This window comes from Alosa alosa, chromosome 24 (assembly GCF_017589495.1).
Source record: "Alosa alosa isolate M-15738 ecotype Scorff River chromosome 24, AALO_Geno_1.1, whole genome shotgun sequence".
Lineage (NCBI taxonomy): Eukaryota > Metazoa > Chordata > Actinopteri > Clupeiformes > Clupeidae > Alosa > Alosa alosa.
Genome location: NC_063212.1, coordinates 13,099,886 through 13,127,039, shown reverse-complemented (window position 1 = coordinate 13,127,039; position 27,154 = coordinate 13,099,886). Strand labels below are relative to the sequence as shown.

Sequence of the window (27,154 nt, the reverse complement as noted above, 5' to 3'; positions counted from 1 at the left end):
AAGAATATTGGTACTTGTATCAACAAGGATTGTTGTTTATACATCACACGAACTTAGTCAGGGCCAATACACTATCAAATAGACCACTGTAAATGTTAGTTTAAAACACTCAAACTTTTCAGGTAGCCGACAGGCTAACCTTTAGCATTTCCGACATTGTATGCCATTACATAATGCAGCTAACATTAGCCTACATGCTGCAACACAGGTATGAAATATATTATGTTTTAGTGAGTGTCCAAAGGGGTTAAGGCCACTTTAAATCGGGTCACATTATTGACTGTTGTGTGTCCGAGAGTCAGCTTGTGGGTTTTGTAAGGGTCAGCATGAGGGACAAGACCTACAAAGTTGGTAACGTTAATGCTGCTAGTTAACATTAGCTAGGCTACTGTGGCCTTCATACTGTATGATTCATTTAATTAACCTAGGAATACTTCTTTGTTCATTTAATGAACATTTTGTGTAATAATTCACAACAAATTAATAAACTGAATATGGCAGTCCAAGAGCAGACCATGCACCGGTCCATGCATCAGCCCGACTGAGCAGTGATGACAGCATAGGATGACAGTCAAGTACGAAGCACTGCACCATGTTGCTAACGTTAACGTTAACCACTTTCACACACACAATATAAAATACACGATGATAAAAATAAAATTCAATATCAAAACACTGTTATTTACACGATTACTCCTGAAATAACTGCTATTAACTGTACATTCACTATATAAAAATCACTGTTTGGAGGAAAGGGTTCGTGTGCTGTCGCCGGTTGGAAATTGTTCAAATGGCAAAATCGCGCAGATTCGTCCTTGCTTATATTATTCAGTGAGGCGTGGTGGTTTATGGGATGAGTAGTTCCTTCGCCGAAATGAAAATATGTACACAGTCTTGTACCTTTGACTTTTTGGATTTTCTCTTAGTTTTTCACTTTCGAAATGATATGTTGTATGCTGATGAGTTATGCCGTAGCTGGTTAGCCTAAGACATGCTGTAAAACTCTTTAGATACGGATTTTTCCATAACGTCAATGGGACAAATGAATGGGAATCTTACTTCCGGCACCTAACTGCATTTTGGCTGTGGGCGGGACTGTGGAGCCCTATTCACGTCAACTTTTGGTGGCAGAAGGGGCGGAATATGTGTAGACGACTGCCATGTTTGTGTTACGAACTAACGGTGTGTTTCCACACAGCGAAACACCTCGCGATTTTCGGCCATCGAAATTTCGCCTCGGGGGCGTGACGGCGAAACCGCTAACCTTTTGACTGCAGTGTCTAGCCAGTGGTGGCAAGCGAGTTAATTAGGCTAATCAGCTAATTCAAACGTTTAAGTACTTAATGAAGATATCCAGGGGTCTTTATGACTCGACTAAGACTATGTTGCCTATAAACAACAATTCATGTTCATAGAAACAACAAGGTCAATAAGACATAATATATTTCATACCTGTGTTGCAGCATGTAGCCTAGCTGTCTAGCTAGGTTTACAATGCAATCCAATGTCCTAAAATACTAGCATTTCGCCTGTCAGCTAGCTAAAAAGACGGTAACGGTGTGTTTCCACACAACGAAATTTCGCGTAAGCCCTCATTGAGGTTGAATGGAGAAATTAAATTCTAGTTGGGCTTAAATGAAAGCTTAATCGCCGAGGCAGGCTAAACAAAGTTGGCCAAAGTTTAACTTTATTTAAATGAGGACCATTCGAGAACCAATCAGGTCCGCGTCTTTGTGTTTTTGGAGGGGAGTTACAAAAAGTCTGACCAAGATGGCGGAGACTACCTGACCTGTAACACAAACATTTGTATGTGATTAAAATGTTTCTACACGAACATTGGCACTTGTATCAACACGGTTGTGGTTTTATATGCCACACGAACTTAGTCAGAGCACATACACCACTAAATAGACCACTATATATGTTAGTTTAAGCACTCAATCTTTTTAGCTAGCTGACAGGCTTAAATGCTAGTATTTTAGGACATTGGATTGCATTGTAAACCTAGCTAGACAGCTAGGCTACATGCTGCAACACAGGTATGAAATATATTATGTCTTATTGACCTTGTTGTTTCTATGAACATGAATTGTTGTTTATAGGCAACATAGTCTTAGTCGAGTCATAAAGACCCCTGGATATCTTCATTAAGTACTTAAACGTTTGAATTAGCTGATTAGCCTAATTAGCTCGCTTGCCACCACTGGCTAGACACTGCAGTCAAAAGGTTAGCGGTTTCGCCGTCACGCCCCCGAGGCGAAATTTCGCTGGCCGAAAATCGCGAGGTGTTTCGCTGTGTGGAAACACACCGTAACCCCAGAGCCCATTTACGGAGAGCCGGATCACTCCCTATTAACTTCATTGTACCTGCAATCTGCTGCAGTTCCGCTAGGGGCGATCACGAATAAGCGCAAAAACAATGGGGGTCTATGGAGCTAGACGGCTAAATGTGTCTCTTTCACCTGGTTGTCGTTTAAAAATCGAAGATTGGATTGTGGTTTCTGCAAGATCAATATGGATTATAGGTCAAAAGTTGAATGAACGAGTACTTACGTCCTTTCGATTTCTTACAGGTTGGGTCATTGTTGCCCACAACACACTAGCTTTCTGCTAATGAATGACGTCATTGACGCATTTGAAAGGCTTTTTAGGACAAATAAGTGACTCAATATGCAACATTCAAATTTCTGGGCAAAAAATTATATCTCGAGAAAAGTGGATTTGAGGGGCACAGCTCCATAGACCTCCATTCATTCTGCACTTATTCGTGAGCGCCCTCATGTGGAACCAGAAAAGGAACTGCAACCAGTTCAGAAACCGGAAGTTTCCCGAGAGTGGCGGTTCTCCCCTTATTAGACATACCCCATTAACCCCAATACATTTCTGTGGGAGATGTTTGAGTGCTGTGTCTCATTAGAAAGTGTCTGTTTAACTGCTCCACTAACAGATGCATAGGCTTCTGCATCTTGTAACTCAGCTTTGTCAGACATTTAATCGAAATGTAATGCTCTTGAATTCTAAGAAGAAATTAAATTGGCATTTTGCAAATAGCCTCATCTGATTGTGAATTAGTTGAAAACTAACTAGTGTCTCAAAGCGATTAATGTCATAGCCTACAACAACGATAAGGTGTGGGTCCCTTTAATCTTCGATGCTCCTCCTCTTTAGGTTCTGTCCCTCTGTGCTGGTGCATATCTGCCATTTTAGAATTTTGAACGCAGTGTCAAGTGAAGTCGAGTTAGCATTAACATTATTTATAGAATTGACATAATTTTAGTTTTACTGAACGGCTTATCATCGATAGATAAGAGGTAGGTTATCGGTTTCCCTCTCGCACAGAATCCTTTGTTAACGTGAACCCTGGTAACGTAGGCTAATGGGGATGCATCAAAACCGAAGTGACCTAAACTGACGATAGCCTGTAGCTTACAACATTAATTCGTTGTGGTGGGTATTTTATCTTAATTAAACAAATACACTTGCTCATGATGTTCTTGACGATGTGCTAGGCTATCACTGGTGTAGCCTAGAGAGTAACATGTCATTTGTGAGGTGTCTAGGTCTAGGTAGGCTACACTCGGGAACTTCAGAATTCTAGAAGGCAATCAATTTCGTATGAATAGCCTACCCATGAATAGATGGTTCTACCATCGCGACCAGGGATGACAAAGTAGACGAGCCTATTGAGGCAAAACCCTCAATTATAGCACTGGCTAGCCCTGCTTGAGCCCAATATGCGACCTTCAAGTGATGTCGGAAATGCCTTAATGACACATGCATGTGGTTTGTATGACAGGCTAACAGCAAATTTTGGCTATGACTTCTATCGCATGTCGTTTGTGGAGGCAGTCATGCCATAGAACATTAGCCAACAACACATAGCTGAAATGAATGTGTGAATGAAAGCATTGGAAGCTAATTCTAACACTTGACCACTCAAGATAGGTTTAAATTGTGTTTCCCGTTGTAGGATATGAGTGAACATAATATAAACACCTGATAATAACGTGGGGGAAGTGATGAAATATGGAAGTGCCAAGATCCCTACCTATGTATCAGCAGGCCTACAGTGTGGCAGATTGTATGTTCATCACACAGAATAAAGTGCAGAAGTTGTTGCTATTCATCCAAACAAGGTTCTTACCCAGATCTGTCTGTGTTTAGACTACTTTCACAATTGAATGGATAACTTGCAAATAAATAATTTGGCATACATAAGCAAGCAAACAAATAGCCCAAACAAAAAATTGAGATTTAAGATGCCATATCGATTCATGTAGGCCATGTATTCCAATACCTCTTAATCTCTTGTAAGAAATTGAATTTAGCCATGGGTTAATGTGTTGCCTTACATGCAAGGCAGCCCTATGAGTACTCTGAAAATAGCCCATCACAAGTTTAATGGACATTATGTCATGTTGACCGCATGGCTTGGGAATTTTGGGCTGTCTCAGAAGGCTATAGTGCCTTGCAAAAGTGCTCATCCTATCTCAACACCATGTTCTCAATATAAATATGTTTTTATTGTAAAATTAGACAGAACACCTTTAAGCCATATAGGGTGGCATAGGCTACTATTAATACAATGCTATGATTTGGGAGAGTTATAAAGTTAAAATCCACATCCACATCATTTTAGCTCCAGACGTTTTTCACCTTTTACATCTTTTGACTCATCCTGGGGTCTGTATGAAGCAGGATTTCGGGCTTTACAGTATGAAGTACCTTCAGGTTTCACTGGGATTTTCAATGATACAAAGGTTGTTCACCATGAAGATATATCTTAAACCATTCATTTATTGGCCAGCTTTTCTGTGTCTGAATGCTGCAACTGTTGCTTTCAGTCTGAACTACTTATTTAAATTCTTCATTCTTTGAAGTATTATCGTTTTGTTTTTCTGTGATTTATGTTGGTGGTGGGTCTAGACCTATTCAAATTTGTGATTGGTCCCTTGGTGCCAACAAATTCCTACACTGCCTTTTTTATGTGAACATGCTCATAACCAGCTGGGGAAAACATGGGTGGATTTAAAAAGCTGATAGCCACCTTTGTGAGTTATTATAGGAAGTTAATAGTAATTCAATAATATTATAAGTAAATATACTTTACTGTATCATGTTATATAGTTGTGATAATAATGGAGTACTTTGACTTGCTAACATTGTAAAAATCTTCGCTTTTATTCTTAATACTCTTCATGTATGCAACCTCATTATTCCTTATGTGTAACCACCTGCATGGCCAAATTTCAGGTTAAACCATGGCTGAGAAGCAGGTGATCCTCCAATTCCGCTTTGCCAACTTTGGAGAGTCAATGTTACAGAAAATGGATGCCCTACGCAGCCAAAGGCGCTTCTGTGATGTACTTGTTCGCATTAATGATCTGGAGGTGGCCGGTCACAAAGTGGTCTTTGCGGCAGGATCTCCCTTTCTTCGGGACCAGTTCTTCCTCCAGGACTCCGCAGAAATTCAGATCAGTACTTTGCAGGATGCAGAGGTTGGACAAAAGTTGCTGCTGTCTTGCTACACAGGAGTGCTGGAGTTTCCAGAACTAGAGCTAGTCAACTACCTCACAGTCGCAAGTTTTCTCCAGATGGGACACATTGTTGAGCAGTGCACCCAGGCACTTAACAAATTCATCAAGCCACATCAAGTGAAGGACGAGCAAACCACACAAACACATTCCAGTAAAGTTGGACATTTTCTTCCCACTGTAGAGGCAGAACAAAATGAGCTAGAGAATCAAGTGGTAGATGAAGGGGAGGAAGATGACGACGATGACATCATTATAGAGCGTGTGATGCCTTCGGGAACACAAAACATGGAAGGACGGACAAGGACAAAACAAAGCAAGAATTCTGAAGAATGTGACAACAGTCCCCTTGCCATAATAAAAGTGGAGTCAGTTAGAGATAAAATGGCAGACAGCATGCATGATCGAATCTCACAATCACCCACTCTTAACTCTCCTGAACCACAGCACTCACTAATTAACTCCACTGTAGAAAACCGTGTGGGTGATTCAGAGACTACACTGATGCATTTGTCCGATTACCCTACAAGTCCTGTCCCAGCGGAATCATCCCGGGTTTGGGGGGGTCTACGTACCAATGAAAAGGGCATACAGTGGTACCACCAGTGCCCAAAGTGTTCGCGCGTCTTCCGGCAGCTAGAGAACTACGCCAACCACCTCAAAATGCACAAGCTGTTCATGTGCCTGCTTTGTGGCAAGACATTTACGCAGAAGGGCAACCTTCACCGGCACATGCGTGTCCATGCGGGAATTAAGCCATTCCAGTGTAAGATATGTGGGAAGAACTTTACCCAGAAGTGCTCTCTGCTAGACCACCTCAACCTGCACAGTGGTGATAAGCCCCACCGCTGCAATTACTGTGAGATGGTTTTTGCACACAAACCAGTCCTCAGAAAACATCTTAAGCAGGTCCATGGTAAGAACAGCTTTGACAATGCCAATGAGGGATGCATGCAGGAGCTTGAATTCAGTGGACTGCAGGAGTCCAGCACTGAAAACAGGACTGACCAGCTAGTGTCAGAAACCAGACAATATGCAGTCAATCTGCAACACTGAACAATTTGTCCAGAGTTCACTTCCGAAGTCATTTGAAGAGTTTGGTTCCAAAACACTAAATGTCTATTTAAAAAAAAAAACATTAAAAAGTAATGTAATTTAATTGTGTATTTCAGGTAATATCAATAAAATTGCAATTGTGTTGTTTTGATTAAGTTAAGATAAATCAAATAACAATACACAATTATAATTCTACTAAAATTACTTGGAGAAAAAAATGTAGGAAAATGTTCATGAAAATTCATTAAAATAGAGGATATAGCGTTTTGGAATCAAACAGACATTCATCATTAGTCATTGATTGATTATCCAGTTTGTCTAACCAATACGATCTGGAATAAAGAGTGTGGCAATGAGCACATCAGTAATGTTATAAGATAATATACATTACTATAAAATAATAATTGTTATTAATAAATGCTTCATCCGTCACACGCGTATTTATTTTTTGTATACCGAGGCATTTGTATTGCCCATTCATTGTACAAAAGTTCCAGAATGTGAACATATATTACCAGTTTGTTTTCCAAATTCTGTTGCGTATGGAGGTCAATACTACCTTGTCTATATGCAAATGTTATACATTGAGTTTGGAGCACAATATGGTGCATTTAATGCCAGTCACATCTACAGTACAAAGTGATATCTAAAGAAAGTGCATGAATGAAAAACAAGTAAATTAAAATACCAGGGGCTATTTTATAGTAACCTTCAAATGCAGGCGAAATTGATTTGTAACTAAAGGAAATATCAATACCTTTATCTGTTGTCATATTTGAGAGAATTTATGTAATTCAATATTGTATTATTTAACATATAGCTCATGCACGCTTCATCAGCCCCGGCATCTTCAGATGTGATCGAGATGACCTAGAAAAGCCATCCTTGGAACTTTCAAACTTGCCCTTCTATGAACTTGCCCTTGACTTGACATTAATGCTCGCAGCAACCCCCAGCCTTCTGCACCTGATCTGCATGCCTTCTAAAACATTTCCACCTTACTCAGTATTTTAGTTTATTTAAATCATATCAATAACTAATCTTGTTCATATCAATAAGCTTGATGGTAGGCTTGCAAGTGTCTTCTAAGAAGTGTATAAGTGTGTTTCCTTGTGTGTGTGTGGGGGGGTAGTTTGGATCTATGTGTGTGTGTGTGTGTGTTTGGATGTATGTGTCTGTGATTATATACACCTGTGTGTGTGTGTCACAAAAGTGTGCATCTAGTGAATATTGTAGTGATCCTACATGTCACACTTCATGAGGTTTGCACCTTCACGTCAAGATATCGACAAGATCAGGTGTTCTGGGAATTGTGTAATGAAAATCGGGCCCAAGACATGTATGTAGGCTTATGAGGAATCTGACTTGGTACCATTTGGTTGTTAAGTCTGACGTCACATGTCGTTTTCAGGTCCAACAGCTCTTTTGTCCAAAAAGGTTACAGCCTGTTTTCACAACATGTAAACCTTGTCACCATCACTTCTGTTTTAGTGAGGGTAAAACAAAAATAGCTTGACTCTAACAGAGTAATTAATGTAGCTGTGCAGCCAGGTGATATAATCGAGGGTAATGTCCGAGCCTCCGTCAAAAATAGGATTTTATTAGATTTAGGCAGCAAGTGAGTAGTAGAGTGGCAATGTTCTGGTAGGCTGCTCTAAATTGGACTCCAGAAAAATAATTATTGGCACATTATTGCACCACAACTTAACAATTGCACTCACAGCAACATGTGAGATTTGTGACAGAGTACTCACTGAATACTGCTATTAATGACTTGATTTCAATTGGCTTCACCATAAGGGCATGAAAGGTGAGCACAATTCCAAGGATCCAAACTGGAGGGGACTTAGGGAATATGAGGGCCTCTGAAATTTCCATTAGGGAGCTTAATTACTTGTGCCCCTGTCAGTGATGCACTCGCTGACAAGGACCCACAGGATGCAAAACATACATCTGAAGTAGTATGTTTATAATGATCATTGAAGCTGAGGGCCCATATACCTTTGTAAATTGCTAGGGGCCTTTTAGCGTCTTAGTTAACTTGAGGGTCAGTGGCGCTTAATTCATGCCAGTTTTCAGGGCTCCTGATCACCTGTCTTTCCAAAGATTCAGGTGATGAATAACCCATAACATGTTACCTGTCCACAGGTGAAAAAGGGAAGGGACAAAAAAAATGTGGCGACCACAGTGCTGGAGGGTGTGAGGTCAAGGCTAGCAGTTATCATTTTAGTTATGTGAAATAAAACAGTTTAGTAATCATCACATTGGTATTGCCGCAGTGGCAGTTATATCACAGTTATATCATTGTCTTGTAGAATTGACCTTTGACAAACTGGTGTCATACCACCTTGACTGATAAAGCAATGTAAAACATTAACTAGCACAACAGTTGTTCTTTTTTTTTGTGTGTAGACCAGTCTACAACTGTTTTGACATTTGCCACAAGACAATATACTGTATATTTGAAAGTTAAAATATCAGGTTTCTGTCATAAAAAAAAAAAAACAAGAATGCTGCAAGTACTGCATTGTGAACTTCCCACAGTGATGTCAGACGCTTCGTTCAGACAGCTCATTTACATAATGTCCGGAGGAAATACTAAGAGGGGAGCAGTAGAACAGCCTGCCAAGTTCGGACTTCCATATGACCGTTTATGTTGATCAGATATACGGCCCAACCACTTAACATCCGTAGAACCTCCGGCCTTACACGTATGTCTGAAAGCCCTTAGAGTCAGTGTCAGGCTATACAGTATCTATGAGTGTCAGAGTGTTAGGCCATTGATCTGTGGTTGTTGCCGACTCTAAAACATGCTTTCATAGAAAAATAATCTGTTGATCACAAAGTTGCAAGAAATGTGGAAAGACAATTTAGCCTTTTTTCACAAGGCAAAAGGTGAAAGTGCAGAAGAAGACCAAAATTGCACTGGGCTGTGTGATATGAAGCTGTTATATACAGTGAGAATGATAATGATATGATCAAAATCAGCTTCATCTGCAGCTTCATATCTGCAATAATTCCATAGTTGTGCTACCATGTGTTCATGTGTGCGAGTGAAGGTGATAAGACTATATGATATAGGCTTTCACATACAGCCAGTGTTTAAGATACAATTGAATAATTGTTAGCTTGTCTGCTTGTGTTACACAGAATCAGGGATAAGCCAAAAATAACTTTCCATGTTATAAGCAAAAGCAATGATGAGCATTATACACATTATTTGACTTGCATAGACAAACTTCACTGAGTGTATCTTGCTCAAGCTCACTGTTTCCAAATCCCGCCTACTAACTTTTCTAAGTAAACGCTGCACCCTCAGCGTTGTGTCTCTCATATCATGTAGAACCTCCACACATGCACATGGCGGTAACCATGGGATTGCCCTGTTGCCTAGTTCTTATCTTATAACAAGCAATATAATTTAAATTACCTCATAAAATCTCTCAACTAGCCTGGAGTTACAGAAAAGCAAGGCAAGGGTTGCAGAGGACTTAAGTCTCACACATGGGCACATACTAAAAAGAAGGTAAGTAAGATTGTTCATTACATCAGATAGATAGATCTATACAAGCTTTACATTCTTGCTGTGAGTGATACATTGTCAATAGCCTTTAGATTGGAAGGCTATGGGTATAGGCTATGTGGTATCTATAGATGGGATTGTCTTTACTTTTGTCACGTCAGTTGTGTAAGTTACCTGAATATCAGTTTGAAAATGTAGTTAAAAAAAAATGTTTTGTCTAAATGTAGACACTTTGTAATTTTTTATTTGCTAACTTGTAGCATTTTGACACCATTGACAAATGCTATGAGTAGTCAATCATCACAAATATAGCACAGCATTAACTAAAGTTTTACAGAAAAGGTTAATATGAAAATGATTTTATCATTTTATTTAACATACTGCATATTATTTATTAATAAAACACCATGGAACTGCATTTGATAAATAACTAGATGTACCGCAGAGCGGTACAAAATATGACCGCTGCCCAGTCCAGCACATTTTTTCCACAAAAATAAATCACGCTGAAAGGCCTATATGATTGTAACTGTCTCACTAAATTGCATTATCCACACTCAAATCTCACTGGTATATGCTAGACAACAAGTACCAATACATGATTAGTTCATAGATTTCACATGTAAAATTGATTTTATACAACCCCACCCCCATCTTGCCTGTTCATAATTCTGAGAAATTCTTGAATTGTGTGCATGTGTGCGTGCACAGGTTTATGTTTATGTGTGTGTGTGTGTGTGTGCGTGCTTGTGTGTTTGTCTGCGTATGTGTGTTTGTGCATGTGCATGCATGCATACATATGTCTACTGTGTGAGTGTGTCATACGTATGATTACTGTGAATGTATTTGTGTGCGTGTGTATCTGTTTATGCACATGTGTGCACATGGAATGGGTTAACATGACCCCTGGAGGCAAACATACGGAAAAAATTGGTCATCCCAGGCCCTACGGTTCTCAAGATATTCACAGAAAACTGTGTCTGCCCTACCCTCCTTTTGGGGGTCCAGTCCAGCGGGGGGGCTACAGATCAAAACGAAAAACGATGGTTCCATGCTATCCATGTGGGGTTACATGCCCACCAAGTTTCGTGTACCCCGGTCTTTCAGTGTCCCAGGAATCCTTGACGGAAATTTGGACATGCGAAAAAGAAAAAAAAAAAAAAGAAAAATCTGACTAAACCTATATGACCGCCGCGCAGCGAAGCGGCGGTCATAATAATCGGCTCTCTTAGATGTGATGTGGATGCTCATGTAAACAGTGACAAATACAACCAATACATTTTTCATTGATAATAGAATTCATAGAATATGATTAGGTGAAGATATGATGGAGGAATATTATTTAGCTCTATTGATGGTATATTCACTAAATGACTCAAATTCTTTAAACGTTTTACTTTGTTTTGTGTCATGTCCTCATCAGGACACAATTATTATACCATCTGGGTGTGTAGTTCAAACCTTTGCTATTCATAGATTGACCTGATGTGTGATGTTGCAGAATGGCTGTGGATATGAAACCTGTGTCTGTGGCCATGGAGGAGAATGGTTATAGTACCCCACACAACAGTAGGCCGAAAGGGTCTACTGTCAGCTTCCACAACATCAACTACAGTGTTAAGGAAAGCAGAGGACTGTTGTGCAAGAGGAAGAGCACCACCAAAGACATTCTCATTGACCTCAAGTAAGACCTAAACTTTCCATTTAATTTTCTCTAACCATTACCCTTATATTAATCGCATCATGCCAAGATGATTATGTATGTCACTGTGGCAATATCAAACACCTTTGAAGACTTAATGCTGAACCTACATTTTTCTTTGTTGTGTAAGCGCCTATCAGCAGAATTATACATTATAATTGTCGTTATACAAATTGGTGTATGTGGTGTATTGGTGTGCGTAACATGCTTCAAGGCCGTAACCTTGGAGTCAACACTGGGTGGGACCCAATGTGCATGGGGTGTAATGTCTCAGAAATAATGATCTAATAATAATCTGTACATCCGCTTTTCTCAATTGGTATTTCATAATTCCATGGTGTTCTACAACTTTCACATCCAGTAAGTGATGGCTCAAGGGAGGTTCTGCAAGTCAAGTTAGTGTTTTCCCAGCAATTCTCTATAATCAGGTTTCTTTTTTTTTTTTTTTTTGGGGTTATGCCTTTAATTGAAAGGATAGTGGAGAATGACAGGAAGTGAGTGGGAGAGAGAGTCGGGGTGGGTTCCGGAAAGGACCACGGGGCGGGAATCGAAACCCGGGTTGCCAGCAGTGCAGGTGCCCCAGCCAGTCGCGCCACGGCCGGGGCCTCTCTAAGACTTTTTAAAGTGTTGACTGGGGCCATAATCAGGTTTCTTAACTTAACTGAGATCATCTCCCCTCTGCACTCCCTTTCTCTGCTAGTTGTTACCATTTTCCAGTTTGTAACCAGTGATTATTTTGGACAACAGTGAATGATACTACTGTAGTATAACAGTTTGTGGGCTATTTTAACGGTCTGAAACACATGGTTTAAACGTATGGTGTTACATAAGTGATCAGACGCCAGGCTCATTATTTAAAAAGGTTGTTCTTATGTTTCTTAATTAGTCATGGGTGGGTTTTGGGTGTAACATCCATTAAACCAGTGAGTGTGACATCTGCCATTCCTTTTAAAAGCAAGAAGTGCAAAATCAAACAGCGTATTGGTCTCCGGTTCTGCACTTACTTACTTGAATGCCCTCATATAGGCATATGTTACCTCCCCACCATTGCACTCCTCAGATTAATGACGTTTATTTTATTTTTTAAATAGTAACCTAAGCCACATACAGTCTTTGTGCATTTTCTGTATCTCTTATATTAATGTCCACCTTGAAGACAGAATGTAGCGGCACACCCCAGTATAGACTCGTCTTAAATGCCCTTTACATATTATTAGCATGAGACTTCTTGACATTCCCATGCAGCAGACCTCTGAGTATTGAACAATGCATTAGCATTGTCCTTTTATCTTTATCGTCTCGGTCTCACAATCATCTCAAAATAAAGCTGTGATCAAAAAGAGAATTCTCTCAATACATGGAAGGAAGCCACACACACACACACACACACATACATAAATACATAAATACACACAAATATACATCCCCTGGCCCCTGCTGAGTGTGTTCAATTGTATGAAAGAGAGAGGTCAGAAGAAAAAAGGACTGAAACAGACATCGTTTGTTTAGAAGATTGTGTATACGTGCATGTGCACTCTTTGCCTTTCTTACACTTAGAAAACAGTATACATCCGGCTTTTCATCGCAATGCTGATATAGTGGTGCGCGAAAGATAATGTGTGTGAGAGAAATTAAGAATATTTCTTTGTTTTGAATGTGAGTGATCGGTATTCAGAAGAGTGTGAAGAGCATGCCTTTAGTTTGGTCCTTTAACCGATGGTTTTATTTATCTTTGGCTAATTATCAACTCAGGAACATAAATGTGCTCTTGTGTGTGTGTGTGTGTGTGTGTGTGTGTGTGTGTAGCAGAGAGTATTGTCACGTGTTTCTGTTGGTTTATGTGTTGTGAGCTCATGTGAAGGAGAAGCTTTTGTGTGTGTGTGTGTGTGTGTGTGTGTGTGTGTCTGTTTCTTATGCTCTTCCCTTTTAGTTCAGTTCATGACAGTTCATGACTTCCCTTTAGTCCAGTTCATGATAGTATGACTCCACAATTTTTGAGATATAAATTGTATATCTTGCAGTTTCATCTTGTTGTGTCAAGATCTTGCAGTTTCATCTTGTTGTGTCAGCCTTGTTTCATTAGACCCGTGAACTGAAAGCCGGTGAGCGGAGTCAGGCTTTATTGCACGTGTCCACCTAAAAGCAGACAATTCAGGGTGGTGACCTGGTTTGTCAATATGGGGGTCAATTCAAAGTTGTGAAAAAAAAAATTTGAAATACATATTTAAAAAAAAAAAATATATTTTGTAATTTGTATTTTATTGTATTTTATTGACAATGCCAATGAGGGCTGCATGCAGGAGCTTGAATTCAGTGGACTGCAGGAGTCCAGCACTGAAAACAGGACTGACCAGCTAGTGTCAGAAACCAGACAATATGCAGTCAATCTGCAACACTGAACAATTTGTCCAGAGTTCACTTCCGAAGTCATTTGAAGAGTTTGGTACCAAAACACTAAATGTCTATTTAAAAAAAAAAATTAAAAAAACCCATAAAAAAGTAATGTAATTTAATTGTGTATTTCAGGTAATATCAATAAAATTGCAATTGTGTTGTTTCGATTAAGTTAAAATAAATCAAATAACAATACACAATTATAATTCTACTGAAATTACTTGGAGAAAAAAATTTAGAAATTGGTATTTTGACAATGACTGAACGCATCAAATTCAAATCAACGCTTGCCTACGAAGTAGTCTCCGGTTCTGCACCCACTTACTTGAATGCCCTCATATAGGCATATGTTACCTCCCTACCATTGCGCTCCTCAGATTAATGACGTTTATTTTATTTTTTAAATAGTAGCCTAAGCCACATACAGTCTTTGTGCATTTTCTGTATCTCTTATATTAATGTCCACCTTGAAGGCAGAATGTAGCGGCACACCCCAGTATAGACTCGTCTTAAATGCCCTTTACATATTATTAGCATGAGACTTCTTGACATTCCCATGCAGCAGACCTCTGAGTATTGAACAATGCATTAGCATTGTCCTTTTATCTTTATCGTCTCGGTCTCACAATCATCTCAAAATAAAGCTGTGATCAAAAAGAGAATTCTCTCAATACATGGAAGGAAGCCACACACACACACACACATACATAAATACATAAATACACACAAATATACATCCCCTGGCCCCTGCTGAGTGTGTTCAATTGTATGAAAGAGAGAGGTCAGAAGAAAAAGGACTGAAACAGACATCGTTTTGTTTAGAAGATTGTGTATACGTGCATGTGCACTCTTTGCCTTTCTTTACACTTAGAAAACAGTATACATCCGGCTTTTCATCGCAATGCTGATATAGTGGTGCGCGAAAGATAATGTGTGTGAGAGAAATTAAGAATATTTCTTTGTTTTGAATGTGAGTGATCGGTATTGAGAAGAGTGTGAAGAGCATGCCTTTATTAACCGATGGTTTTATTTATCTTTGGCTAATTATCAACTCAGGAACATAAATGTGCTCTTGTGTGTGTGTGTGTGTGTGTAACAGAGAGTATTGTCACGTGTTTCTGTTGGTTTATGTGTTGTGAGCTCATGTGAAGGAGAAGCTTTTGTGTGTGTGTGTGTGTGTGTGTGTGTGTGTGTGTGTGTCTGTTTCTGTTTCTTATGCTCTTCCCTTTAGTCCAGTTCATGATAGTATGACTCCACAATTTTTGAGATATAAATTGTATATCTTGCAGTTTCATCTTGTTGTGTCAAGATCTTGCAGTTTCATCTTGTTGTGTCAGCCTTGTTTCATTAGACCCGTGAACTGAAAGCCGGTGAGCGGAGTCAGGCTTTATTGCACGTGTCCACCTAAAAGCAGACAATTCAGGGTGGTGACCTGGTTTGTCAATATGGGGGTCAATTCAAAGTTGTGAAAACTGTCTTATAGCCCTGCAATAGAAAAAGAACCGCAATAAATCACACTCACAGCAGTATTGCTACCGACATACTGTTACCCGCACCGGTAATGTGCAAAGAGCCCCTCTTGAGCAATTTCAGCAACAAAAAAGAGGTGGAACTGGGGGGGTGTTGGAATGACTGAGGACTGACTTTATTTGGCCTACGTAATTTAGAGTATGGTTGGTTCCGAGGTATAAACTTTTGGTTTATGAATACATTAGTATCAGGGATGGGCAGTATTTATGATACATGTATTTTAAATATGTATTTCAAAAATAGTATTTTGTAATTTGTATTTTATTGGATGAATTTTTTAGTGCATCTCTGATTTTTTTAGTGCATCTCTGACAGTATTTTGGCTATGAGGTGGCTATGAGGTGTAACAGGCAGGTCAGCATAGTCGATCTGTTGACATTTGTAGGTTTATGGCATGCCTTCTAGGCAGAGAACAGCAGTTGCTCTCAAACACTGTCCACCACTTAATCAACAGAGTCAGTTTACTGATGAAGGAATAAACTAAATAAACAGATATGGAAGGTTTGCAAAGTGATTTCATGCTCCCTTTAAAGAGTATTTGTATTTCTGTATCAAAATACAAAAATAAAGTATTTTATTTTCATACATGGCATGGCTACTGTTATTTGTAGTTTATTTTGATACACTTAAAATTACAGCATTTTTTAACTTTGTCTGTTTTGATTCCTCTCCAGTGGGATGATGAGACCAGGCCTCAATGCTATTTTAGGAGCTACAGGCAGTGGCAAATCCTCGTAAGTTATACACTTTATACACTTTCGCAAATAATTCGATTTTTCATCTATTTATCACTATTTGTTATGATATTTTGACTGTGGAGTATTTGATATGTTAGTGTGGTGGAGCAGCGGTAGCATTGCCGTCCAATAAGCAGGGGGCTCACATTCAATACCCAATCGCTGTGAGTCCCTATTGCTTTGGAAAAAAGCAACTGCTAAATCCCACTTATCTTTACCTTTTGCCATGAAATGCTTATGTGCTCAGCACTTGTTATTGTGCTACTGTCTTCAACCTACCTTCTCAACACTGTCATGGGTTCTGTTGTGTTGTATTGTTGTGTAGCTTCTTAGATGTGCTGGCGGCCAGGAAGGACCCATCAGGTCTGTCGGGAGAGGTGCTCATTGACGGAGCTCCTCAACCCCCCAACTTCAAGTGCCTTTCCGGATATGTGGTCCAGGTAAACACATGGATTTGGTTCAGTCTACATGTTTAAAGTGGCCTTGATTCATTTTCTTCCCCACAGTCTGACTGACACAGATCTGTTTTAATGGCAATGTATTTACATTATGTGCTAATGTCAGTGCTAAGTGGGTCCACTGCATCTGGCTGTAGAATAAAAGATATACAATATATGATTTGAGCAAGTAGCCCTCATTCAGACTTTCATGTCACTGAGATTCACGATGTGTTATTGTTGTGAGCCACTCACAATCCTTTGGAAATCGTTGGCATTCTGCCATTTATTCACACAAGAACACTGATACAGAATGGACATTGGGCAGGGGTATTTACACAAGGGTTCACTGGCACAGATAACGCGGGCAAGGATGGCACAGGGATCGAAAACACAAGGAAAGCTACACAGATCCCAATGACCAGATCACAGAGGACATTAACCAAAGAGGGTAATCATAATGCACTGAGAGGGTAGTTGTTGGGGAATTTACCACCTTTTGTCCCTATAAAAACATGGAGCTAACAGGGACTCTCTCACAGTGATGAAATTTAACATCATTGAACAGATATGGGCTAAAGCCTCTAAACCAGGGGTCTCAAACACTCGGCCCGCGGGCCAAATCCGGCCCGCGTCCTGCCCAATTCCGGCCCGCGACGTATGACAAAATAATAATGTAATCCGGCCCTTGAGGCTATTAATTGCGACAAACAACGATACTGATTAAAATAGACGATAGATCCAGGTACGGTGACAAATCTCATTTGTAGGCCTACTCTGCTCCACTATGTGCAAGACATCCAAAGCTTGATTCAAACCCAAAATTGCTGCGCAAAGTTTTCGGGAAATACTTGTATTACACGCGAGAAACACAAAGACGTGCATATGTAATGACGCGGAAGCGATGCAGGCCATAGTGTTGCAGAAATTGAAGCAGAAATAGGCCTACACCAAATGTTGAAAAACGTTCACGTGTGATGAAGTCTTAGGTAAGCTATGTTATTCACCTATTCTAATTCTGAAGGAGAATATCCTTTTGGAGATTATGATCGATCGTCTATGACAGTGATAGTCACGGTGCGTCTGTGAATGGAGGTGCGTGTATACAACGGTGTCCACTAAGAATACCATGCTTGTTTCGGCCCAACATAGCTTGGAGGTTGCAGTGGTAATCGTGATGATGGTGTCCGTAATGGATGTGGTACAGACAGCAGGGCTAGTAGAAATAGGGCTCTAAAGAACTACAAAGTCACCCGCAATATGATGCGAACTTCTGGGTACTGCAGATTACCCGCGATAGGAACTGTTTGACCAGAATACTTTATTGTAGGCCTATATTGTAGTAATCTATTACTAAACCACAACATCTTAGGTGTTTTCCTGTTAATTTGTTATGTGGGTAATATGAAAAAAGGAAAGTAAACCTGCTTAAATATGTTCATCCAGTATTTACTGAAAGGTGCATAATTTGAGGTGCTTGCCATCCAGTGACAAATTACATGGGTAAAATTACCCCTTCATAAACTTTTGTTTTACTCAAAGATTTTTACATTTACAGTAGGACTTTATCTCTGACCACTTTCAAGCCATGGCCTTTTGACATTTTGATATAAAAATCCAATGGTGTTGGCAATGGCTTTCTTAACCCTGATGCCTAGTTTGCCAGGTTTAAAAAAGTTATGAGAGGAAATATTTTTATTTGGTGTGAAACACACACACACATACCTGTTTTTTTGTTTTTCATTTATTTTATAATTTGTATTAATATTTATTTTATCATTATTTTATTTATAAGCTAAGGTTGCTAGCACAGGTGTCTAAAACTAGATAAAAACACTTGAACTTTCTGTTTGCAGTTTTGTGTGGTATTTGAAAAAAAGAACATTGCATTTTCAGAAATAGCCGGCCCTCCAATCAGATGACGTTGGCAGAATTGGCCCCCAGCTCATTTGAGTTTGAGACCCCTGCTCTAAACTCATCCAACTTCCTTTGCATGTTAGCTATGTGCATTGGCACTATAATCACAACTCTGCATTCACTTGCAGGGAGACGTTTGCACTCCAAAGTCCTTTTAGAGCATGTGATCTATTCAAACTGTATTAGATCCAAGTCATTCTAAAGTTACATTATCTTAAGTGTGTGTATCTATGTTCTGTGTGTCTCAAGGATGACGTTGTGATGGGAACACTGACAGTACGAGAGAACTTCAGATTTTCTGCAGAACTTCGGTTACCCACCAGTATCAAGTCACAGGAGAAAGAACAGCGGGTGGACAATCTCATTAAAGAACTGGGCTTAGAAAAAGTGGCCAACTCACGGGTAAGGTTTTAACTTCAAATGTATCCATACATCTGCCAAACTCTAGTCTCTAATTGCATCATCAGCATTTTGCGATATTGGCAACTAAGCACCTAATTCAGACGTCGACAGTTGGAATGATGATTATGCTTAAATAGAGACCTGATTGAGAAATCCTTGAAGGTAAAATCCTGACCATTGAATATTTATTCTTTGTTCATTACTCATTTTATTAGATTATTGCACTTGAATTGTTCAAATCAAATCCATCTGATGTAAATAATTACCAGTACTATAAATTCTATAAATGATATACCATTTCTCCCCCTTTGTCAATGATTCTTCAAATGTCTGATTTCCTGCCACACAACCATTTTAATACTGTATGTATGAACAGAGGTACATACCTGCCTACCCTACAAATAACAATAGAATGTGAAGAAACAACCTTTTGACGTAATGTCAAAAATGCTTACTGTGTTGCCCAGATATCCACTGATGTTACCATGCATATCAGCCAGGGCCAGACCATCACTCTTGTGATATTACTTTGTACATGTCATGTCCAGAAATGTTTAAATTGATCTGCTGAATGGGACTTAACACCTTCCCACCATGCTGTTTTTCTCAATGGGTTCATGTGGACAATGGACAATCCAAGCATCAATATGAGACTGTTATTTGTTCTTTGCGGTCAGGTGGGAACTCAGTTGATTAGAGGGATCTCTGGAGGAGAACGCAAGCGCACTAATATTGGCATGGAGCTTCTGATTGACCCGAGTGTTCTCTTCCTGGATGAACCCACCACAGGCCTTGATGCAAGCACTGCGAATTCAGTGCTGGCATTACTTAAAAAGTATGCACACACGTCTCCCTTGGACACACCCTCTCACAAAACACACACACCAACGAACCAATTGTTTGCAAAGTAACAAAACAGTCATATTACATTTACAGAGATGTGCTTAAACATCCAACCTAAACAATAGGTGCAAGCAATGCACACCCTGGAAATGTACAAAATACAATACAACTTAGAAATACACAGAAATGAATTAGGACTACATATAAATGTCCACAAGGGCGGTTAAGGAGCTGGGGTTGCATGCAGTAGCCTGAAAAGTTGTGAGTTAAATTCCCGGCTTCCCTCGTTGTGCCCTTGAGCAAAGCACTATGACAAAAATACTATGTAAATGTTGTCCTGATGCAAGCCTTGCTAACGACATCCTCAACTCTCTCCAAACCCCAAACAGGATGGCCAATAACGGCCGAACCATTATTCTGTCCATCCACCAGCCTCGTTTCTCCATCTTCCGCGTATTTGACCATCTCACCCTGTTGGTGGCAGGTCGACAGGTTTACCATGGCAGTGCCAGTAACGCACTGCAGTACTTCAAAGACATTGGTAAACAATCAAACTCACATTCATGATATCCTAATAATCATGTTAACATCTGTAGAAGTGTTCAGAAGTGTTCATGTTTTGATAAAATTAGCACTTTTATTTAACAAGGTGGCATTATATGAATGTATATACAGTAGACATTACCAATATTTCATATGGCAAATTTAAAAAAGATGATCTATTCATTTCTTACATCCAAGTATCCTCAGACAAAAACATTTAGAAACGTGTGGACTCTAGACATGAACCCCCATTTCAACTTTACCTGTAAATGTTTGTAAATGTACTTTGTCATATGCATGGAGGTGGCCAATTCTGCTCATGACTTACCGGTACTACATATTCATCCTTTCAGATGTACTTTTGTCCCTAAGATATAACATGACTGTATGTTTGTAGGCTATGAATGTGAGCCACATAACAACCCAGCTGATTTTTTCCTTGACGTCATAAATGGAGATGCTACCAATCAGAAAACTGCAACAGACTCAGGTGAGTGAAATTCATTATTCCTTCCTAGTGCATATAAAGAGCATTCTAGAATCTTTGGTGCATATTATGGCCGTTTATATGTATGTCCTGTTGTGTATATCTTACAATAAAAGTGCACCATCTAATGTTCTAACATTGAAAATATTAAAATTTACTGTAAATCTCAGTCACTCTGTCTACAGCAACAAGAATTAAAAGACTTAGTGTGTTTTTGTTTCGAATACACTTTACATACAAGTCAAAGGCATAGCAATGCACAATTCTACAAACCTGTTCCTTGACTTGCTGGAAGTGTTCAAACATTGAACCTCCAATGCTTTTATAGATTCAATTGTATGGTTGGGCAGGTACCAATGATAAGTTTATTTTGGACTACTTATCAATAGAGATTCACTTTCTTATAGGTATTAAAAGAGTAGCTGACATTTATTATAATAAAAACAATTATTAATATTATCAGCTTTGTACAGTGGATTAATCCCCATCTTTGTAAGATCATTAAATCCAATTCATTTGGCTCCAATAAATTGCACTGTGTACATTGTTAAGGTATTAAATAAGTGCCGACATGAGAATACTTTTTGGTAATTTCCTTACCGAAAACACCTTACTATTGTGGGATGTATCACTTTGGTTCTGTAGAGCAACTTTGGGCAACACTATCTTGACTAATAACATGCAATATATGAACATATGAATAAATGCAATTGAATTGTTATGTGAGTGCACAGTGTATTAAATGTGTGTTCTGTGTATGGGTGGTTTGTGCCTAAGAGGTGGCTCCAGATGGACAGAGGTCTTCTCCGCAGTCTATAGAGCAGCACCTGGTGGAAGCATACAAGCAGAGTGCCGACTTCCGTGAGACACAACAGGAGTTGCAACGCATTACTCAGGGTGGAGGCGCTGACCGTACCGTTGTACGCACCATCACTTACAACACCTCCTTCTGCCACCAGTTCAAATGGGTCCTCCAGAGAACGTTCAAGAACCTTATGCTCAACCCCCAGACTTCAGTTGCTCAGGTAATTTATTTGATGTGTATGATGAGTGAAATATAATTTGTTCTCTGATTCAGTGTGAAGGTCAATTGATATATCATGTCACCTGTATGTACAATGAACGTTTTTGAAAGTCGTTCTCTCTCTAATTGGATGACAAGAACTTTGATTAGGTTTTTGCCTTTTTTGCTACGGGTTTTACTTTTCTGTTAGGTTGGAGTAACCGTGTTCTTGGCATTAATTGTGGGAGCCATTTTCTTTGATGTCAAAGAGGATCAGAGTGGAATACAGAACAGGTAAGGTTTTTTCTCTCATTTGTTTTTTTTTTCTATTATTTTCAACAGCCCAGCCTCCTCTAACATATTGCTTCCGTATGTATGCCATATTTTAGAATGGGAGCTCTTTTCTTCATTACAACAAATCAGTGTTTTTCCGCACTCTCATCAGCCGAACTCTTCATCACAGAGCGTAAACTGTTCATGTAAGTCTGGATACGAATGAATTTCTTCTTTATATTCCTAATACCGGTATATAATTCATTTGTATTAATATCAAGCTTTTTGTGTATTACAGACATGAGTATATCAGTGGCTACTACCGTGTGTCCGTCTACTTCTTGTGCAAGATCCTGTCTGACATCATCACACTGCGTACAGTTCCAGCCATCACATTCAGCCTTGTGGCCTACTTTATGATAGGTAACATACACACCCACATGCATGTGTTCATTTCATGTATTCATTTAGAAGGGTTCTAGTTCTGGTAAGGAAGGACTAAGAAATGTTCTAGTTATATGTCTTTTGACCCAACTGTGAGTATTGCATTGGTGTCTCATTGTGTGTGTTTTTTTGTTGGTGTTGTATTTGCTTACATCCTAGGCTTCAAACCCACTGCTGATGCATTCTTCGTGTTCATGCTTACGGTGGCATTAGTTGCATACACAGCAACTGCAATGACTATGGCTATCTCTGCGGACCAGACTGTGGTTGCTATTGCCAACATCTTCATGACCATCGCCTTTGTTTTCATGATGGTAAATCAACACACTCACACACACAAACAGTATACACGCAGGATCAGTGCAGAGGGCATTGAGTATTCACTGTGGTGTAAATTGGAAGATTTCAATAAAATATCTAAGGGGATGCCTTGATAACAGCAGACTAACTGGGACCTATTCCAAACCCAGCAGGAATCTTGGAAAACAGAAGCATGCTTGTGACTTATTGTGAATATTTTTTTTTTCAATACATATTTCATCAGTTTGTCTTTATTATTTTTGTTATGGGTTGGATGAAGATCTGATCACGTTTTGGCTGACAGACTTTTCAGCGCCACTTTAGTGTACAAATTTGTCATTTTTAGTGTCAGTTTATTCTCAGAGGACACAACATTCTGGCTATGAATGTATCCACAGTTATTTGAAGGAGAACACAAGGTCATCTTTGGGATATAACCTGCAAGGCATTATTCACTGAACCCTTTCCACCAACTAATCTGAAGATGATGCAAACACCACACTCCATTCTGTGGTGATTTTTTTTTTTTAAGTATATTTTTTGGAGCTTTTTTATTATTGACAGGATAGTGGAGAGTGACAGGAAGTGAGTGGGAGAGAAAGTCGGGATGGGATCCGGAAAGGACCACAGGGCGGGAATCGAACCTGGGTCGCCGGCGTAAGGTGCAGGTGCCCCAGCCAGTTACGCCACGGCTGGGGCCTCTGTGGCAATTTTTGGCCGGATCTTTTCACAACATTCCATGAGCAAGAGTACAAAGTCTTAGGGAGAAGTTCCAAGACCACAAGAGGTTGCGCGAGTGCACAGAAGCAGCCGTAGTACAAGAAGGACCCAAAATTGAGCGCAGGAGTGTACAAGCAGCAGTGTATTTGCAGTGCAGTCAGACAATCCTTAAGGCTATTGAAAGCGAAAAAGGAGCTGTCCATGGCGCTGACTGATTATATGGCCAACTGATGTAGCCAGGGACACAGTGACAGATTTCCAAAGTGGTAAATGGAAACAGATTCAGCGAATATATGCCTTGCAGGCTACATCCCAAATGTGACACTGAAGTGCTTTGACTGAAAGGACTGATCTAACACTATTGTGGGCGTATTGGCCTATTTCCATGTGTGGTCAGGAGTTTTTGTTGATGTTTTAACAGATCCAGTGATCTTTTTAACTTGATTGATTACATTCCGTTTTGAGAAAATCTTCATGATTTTGCAGATGTACAGTAGCCATGTTGTGCAATTCCCTGTGTTGTTGTATTTGTGTATAGATCTTCTCAGGACTGCTGGTTAATCTACCCAGCATTGCGGTCTGGCTTTCCTGGCTGGGATATTTCAGTATTCCTCGCTATGGCCTCACTGTAAGACTTAATTCATTTACTTACTTAATTAATACCTTTTACTGAATAACAGCAGCAGCATAGACTATAGACTAGAGTGTGTGGTGACTATTGTGAGTACAGTATAAAATGTACCGTTTTAACAGACTTCTGTAATGTGAGAGCATATATTCATATGTATGCATGACATGTAACTTTTTTTACATTCTTTGCTTTTCTTTAGGCTCTTCAGATTAATGAGTTTTCAGGATTGAAATTTTGTCAGACAGCACCCAATATCACCCTTCCACCAGGTGTTTCGTAAGTGCTACCTTTAAATGATACACACTCTTATTAGAAAAAACAGGAAAATCGAAGTAATGCAAACTTTTTAAGTATACAGAAAGGTTACAATAAGGACTGTTTATGAAGTCAGTGCATTAACATTACCTTAACTTGTTTTCCGGTTGTGATGATAAATAAAGTCTCAGACTCAAGTGCAGTTTGGTTCTGTTTACTTAGCAAAGGTACAAGTCCACAATCCAAAGAGTAGCCGACAGCAAGCCAAGGTCAGTACACAGGGATATCCAAAGACAGGGCGAACAATCCAAAACGTAATCCAAAAAGCTTGGTCAAAACAGACGGGCAAGGTCGAAACTGGAAAAGGCTAAACAGGTAACTCTCAATGAAATACTACAAACACGGCTTAGTAGAGTTAATACAAACAATACCTCACATCGAGGCAACCGATACAAAGTCCTTTTATAGGGCAAGTCTACTAATTGGATATCAGTCACAGGTGTCAAAACTCTGGGGAGGCCGTGTAAGACTGGAGTGGGCGTGTCTGTTGCTGTCCAGAATGCTGCAGCGAGTCAGGCCTTACACCGGTCAGTGACATCGGACTTATTGCCTTCAGGCTCACTCAATTTTGTGTAGCGCTGCGCAGATTTGGCTGAGCGTGATGTATGCTTCACATTGAACACATGCATCATGTTCATCCAGGTCTGTGCAGCACTGCATGAAGTCAAGTGAGCCTACTGACTTTTACATACTTTTCTTCAAGACAAAGTAATGCACTGACTTCATAAACATTCTTTTTTTATAACCTTTCCATACACTTACAAAGTTTACAATACTTCGAAATGGTATTTTTGCTCCCAAATGAAAGTTTAAACTTGTTATTATCCATAGATAGACCCTAGGTTGATTTTACTCCGGATCATTCCATTTAAGCAAAATATGTTACAATGACTGTAGACCTATGTGATGTAGTTAACCGTTGGTTAGAGTTATAACCAGTGTATCACAAAAACATGTACAACTAACCAAAATGTTGAAGTAATTTAGTTTGTTGTTGATTTTAATTTTATGTTTTAGATAAATTAATTGATTTATCTGTTTTATGTGACAGATGTACAGGGGAAGACTTTCTCAACAATCAAGGCATTGATTATTCAACTTGGGGACTTTGGCAGAATCATGTTGCCCTCACAATAATGACTATACTTTTCTTGGGTATTGCCTATCTGAAACTTCGTTTTATCAAGAAATTTACATAAAAGAGAAGGGCGACCTTAAATTAGCTGTACCCACACTGTTTACAGGCTCCCAATCATATCAAAAATGGCCTTCATGTAAACCCTTGGGCCAATTGAAAAAAAAACATACAAAATCTATCTGGAAATATATGTAACCACTGAATGTAACAACAGTTTACAGTGTCTACTGAGAATGAGAACAATATTGTTAACAGCTGTCAAGACTATCTTACATATTTACTGTCCATATGATGTTGAGCAAGGTGTATTTCAGAAATTGGAGTCTCTGAGCTGTCAGAATATCTGCACTGTATCAATCCTTAATCTTAACCTTCACACCTGTGATGCTGCTGATTTCTTTTGCCTTAAGTATTTCACAAGTTGTAAATTTGTTTTAACTTTTTTATTGTATTTTCTAAGATGTACATTTGTTTTGCACTTCACACACACACATATATATATATATATATATATATGAATATCACTGTCACCAAATATATGTGTATACAGCAAATGTATAAACTGATACTGAAAGAAATGCCATTAAATGAAACTATTAAATTAAACAATTTGACTATATGATATCATTACTGTCAAGGGGTTTTCATTTAGTGCCTTCCAAAATTATTGGTAACATGATTTAAAGGATTATAAGAACACAGTTCTCACAGTGAAAACTGCCCCCAGAAAAATCTTTTAAATCAGAATTTATTCAGCCTTGGTTAGGCTGGACCAATGATTTCAAATTTAACGCAAAGTCTATGCCCGTCAGCATGCTAATATTGGAAAGCTTTCACAATTGTGAGTGTCCAGACTGAGTTTGGTTTTACCAGGTTACCTTTCTATAACCCAGTTACTCATGACAAACAGAATTTTTTTTATTATGAAATTGGTTGACAGATGATTTATAATTCTATCTATTTATGATTCTATTTATGAAGTTGGGATTGAGGTTCTGGGTGGTGTTTCTCTGCTATCCTTGAGGCGTTCTTTACTGTCCGTTTCTTATGGATGATATTGAGTGGCTCCTCTTATCGCCTGATGATCTCATTGCTGATCTTTATAATCTTGTTGAGGGCGTTTAGGTTGACAGAGCTCACCCCTCCAATCCATGCTGTAATATTGAGAATCATCAGCATTTATTCTGCAAAAGAGAGGGCTGAACCTGGAACCGGGAGTGGATCA

General features: G+C 39.3%; 2 protein-coding genes across 3 annotated transcripts; both read left to right on the top strand.

Annotated features, from left to right (window-relative positions):
• Positions 1–3,199: 3,199 nt before the first annotated feature.
• On the top strand, positions 3,200–14,253 carry zbtb26 (zinc finger and BTB domain containing 26). Of its 2 annotated transcripts, XM_048235897.1 has the most exons (3): positions 3,200–3,447; positions 5,254–6,479; positions 14,104–14,253. In XM_048235897.1, the coding sequence occupies exons 2-3, from the start codon at positions 5,262–5,264 to the stop codon at positions 14,212–14,214; spliced, it is 1,329 nt and encodes a 442-aa protein (XP_048091854.1). In that variant the 5' UTR covers positions 3,200–3,447; positions 5,254–5,261; the 3' UTR covers positions 14,215–14,253. The 2 variants fall into 2 exon arrangements, with proteins under 2 accessions (XP_048091854.1, XP_048091853.1); XM_048235896.1 differs by lacking the exon at positions 14,104–14,253 and having other exon boundaries at positions 3,200–3,311; positions 5,254–7,350.
• Positions 9,892–26,452, top strand: LOC125289190 (broad substrate specificity ATP-binding cassette transporter ABCG2-like). Its single transcript, XM_048235893.1, has 16 exons — positions 9,892–10,116; positions 11,615–11,797; positions 16,414–16,473; positions 16,802–16,916; positions 19,080–19,232; positions 19,910–20,067; positions 20,465–20,616; positions 21,016–21,108; positions 21,883–22,130; positions 22,320–22,402; positions 22,498–22,587; positions 22,680–22,804; positions 22,985–23,139; positions 24,384–24,473; positions 24,676–24,752; positions 25,843–26,452. Exons 2-16 carry the CDS (start codon positions 11,616–11,618, stop codon positions 25,988–25,990), a joined length of 1,929 nt encoding a protein of 642 aa, XP_048091850.1. The 5' UTR covers positions 9,892–10,116; position 11,615; the 3' UTR covers positions 25,991–26,452.
• The last annotated feature ends 702 nt before the right edge of the window (positions 26,453–27,154 follow it).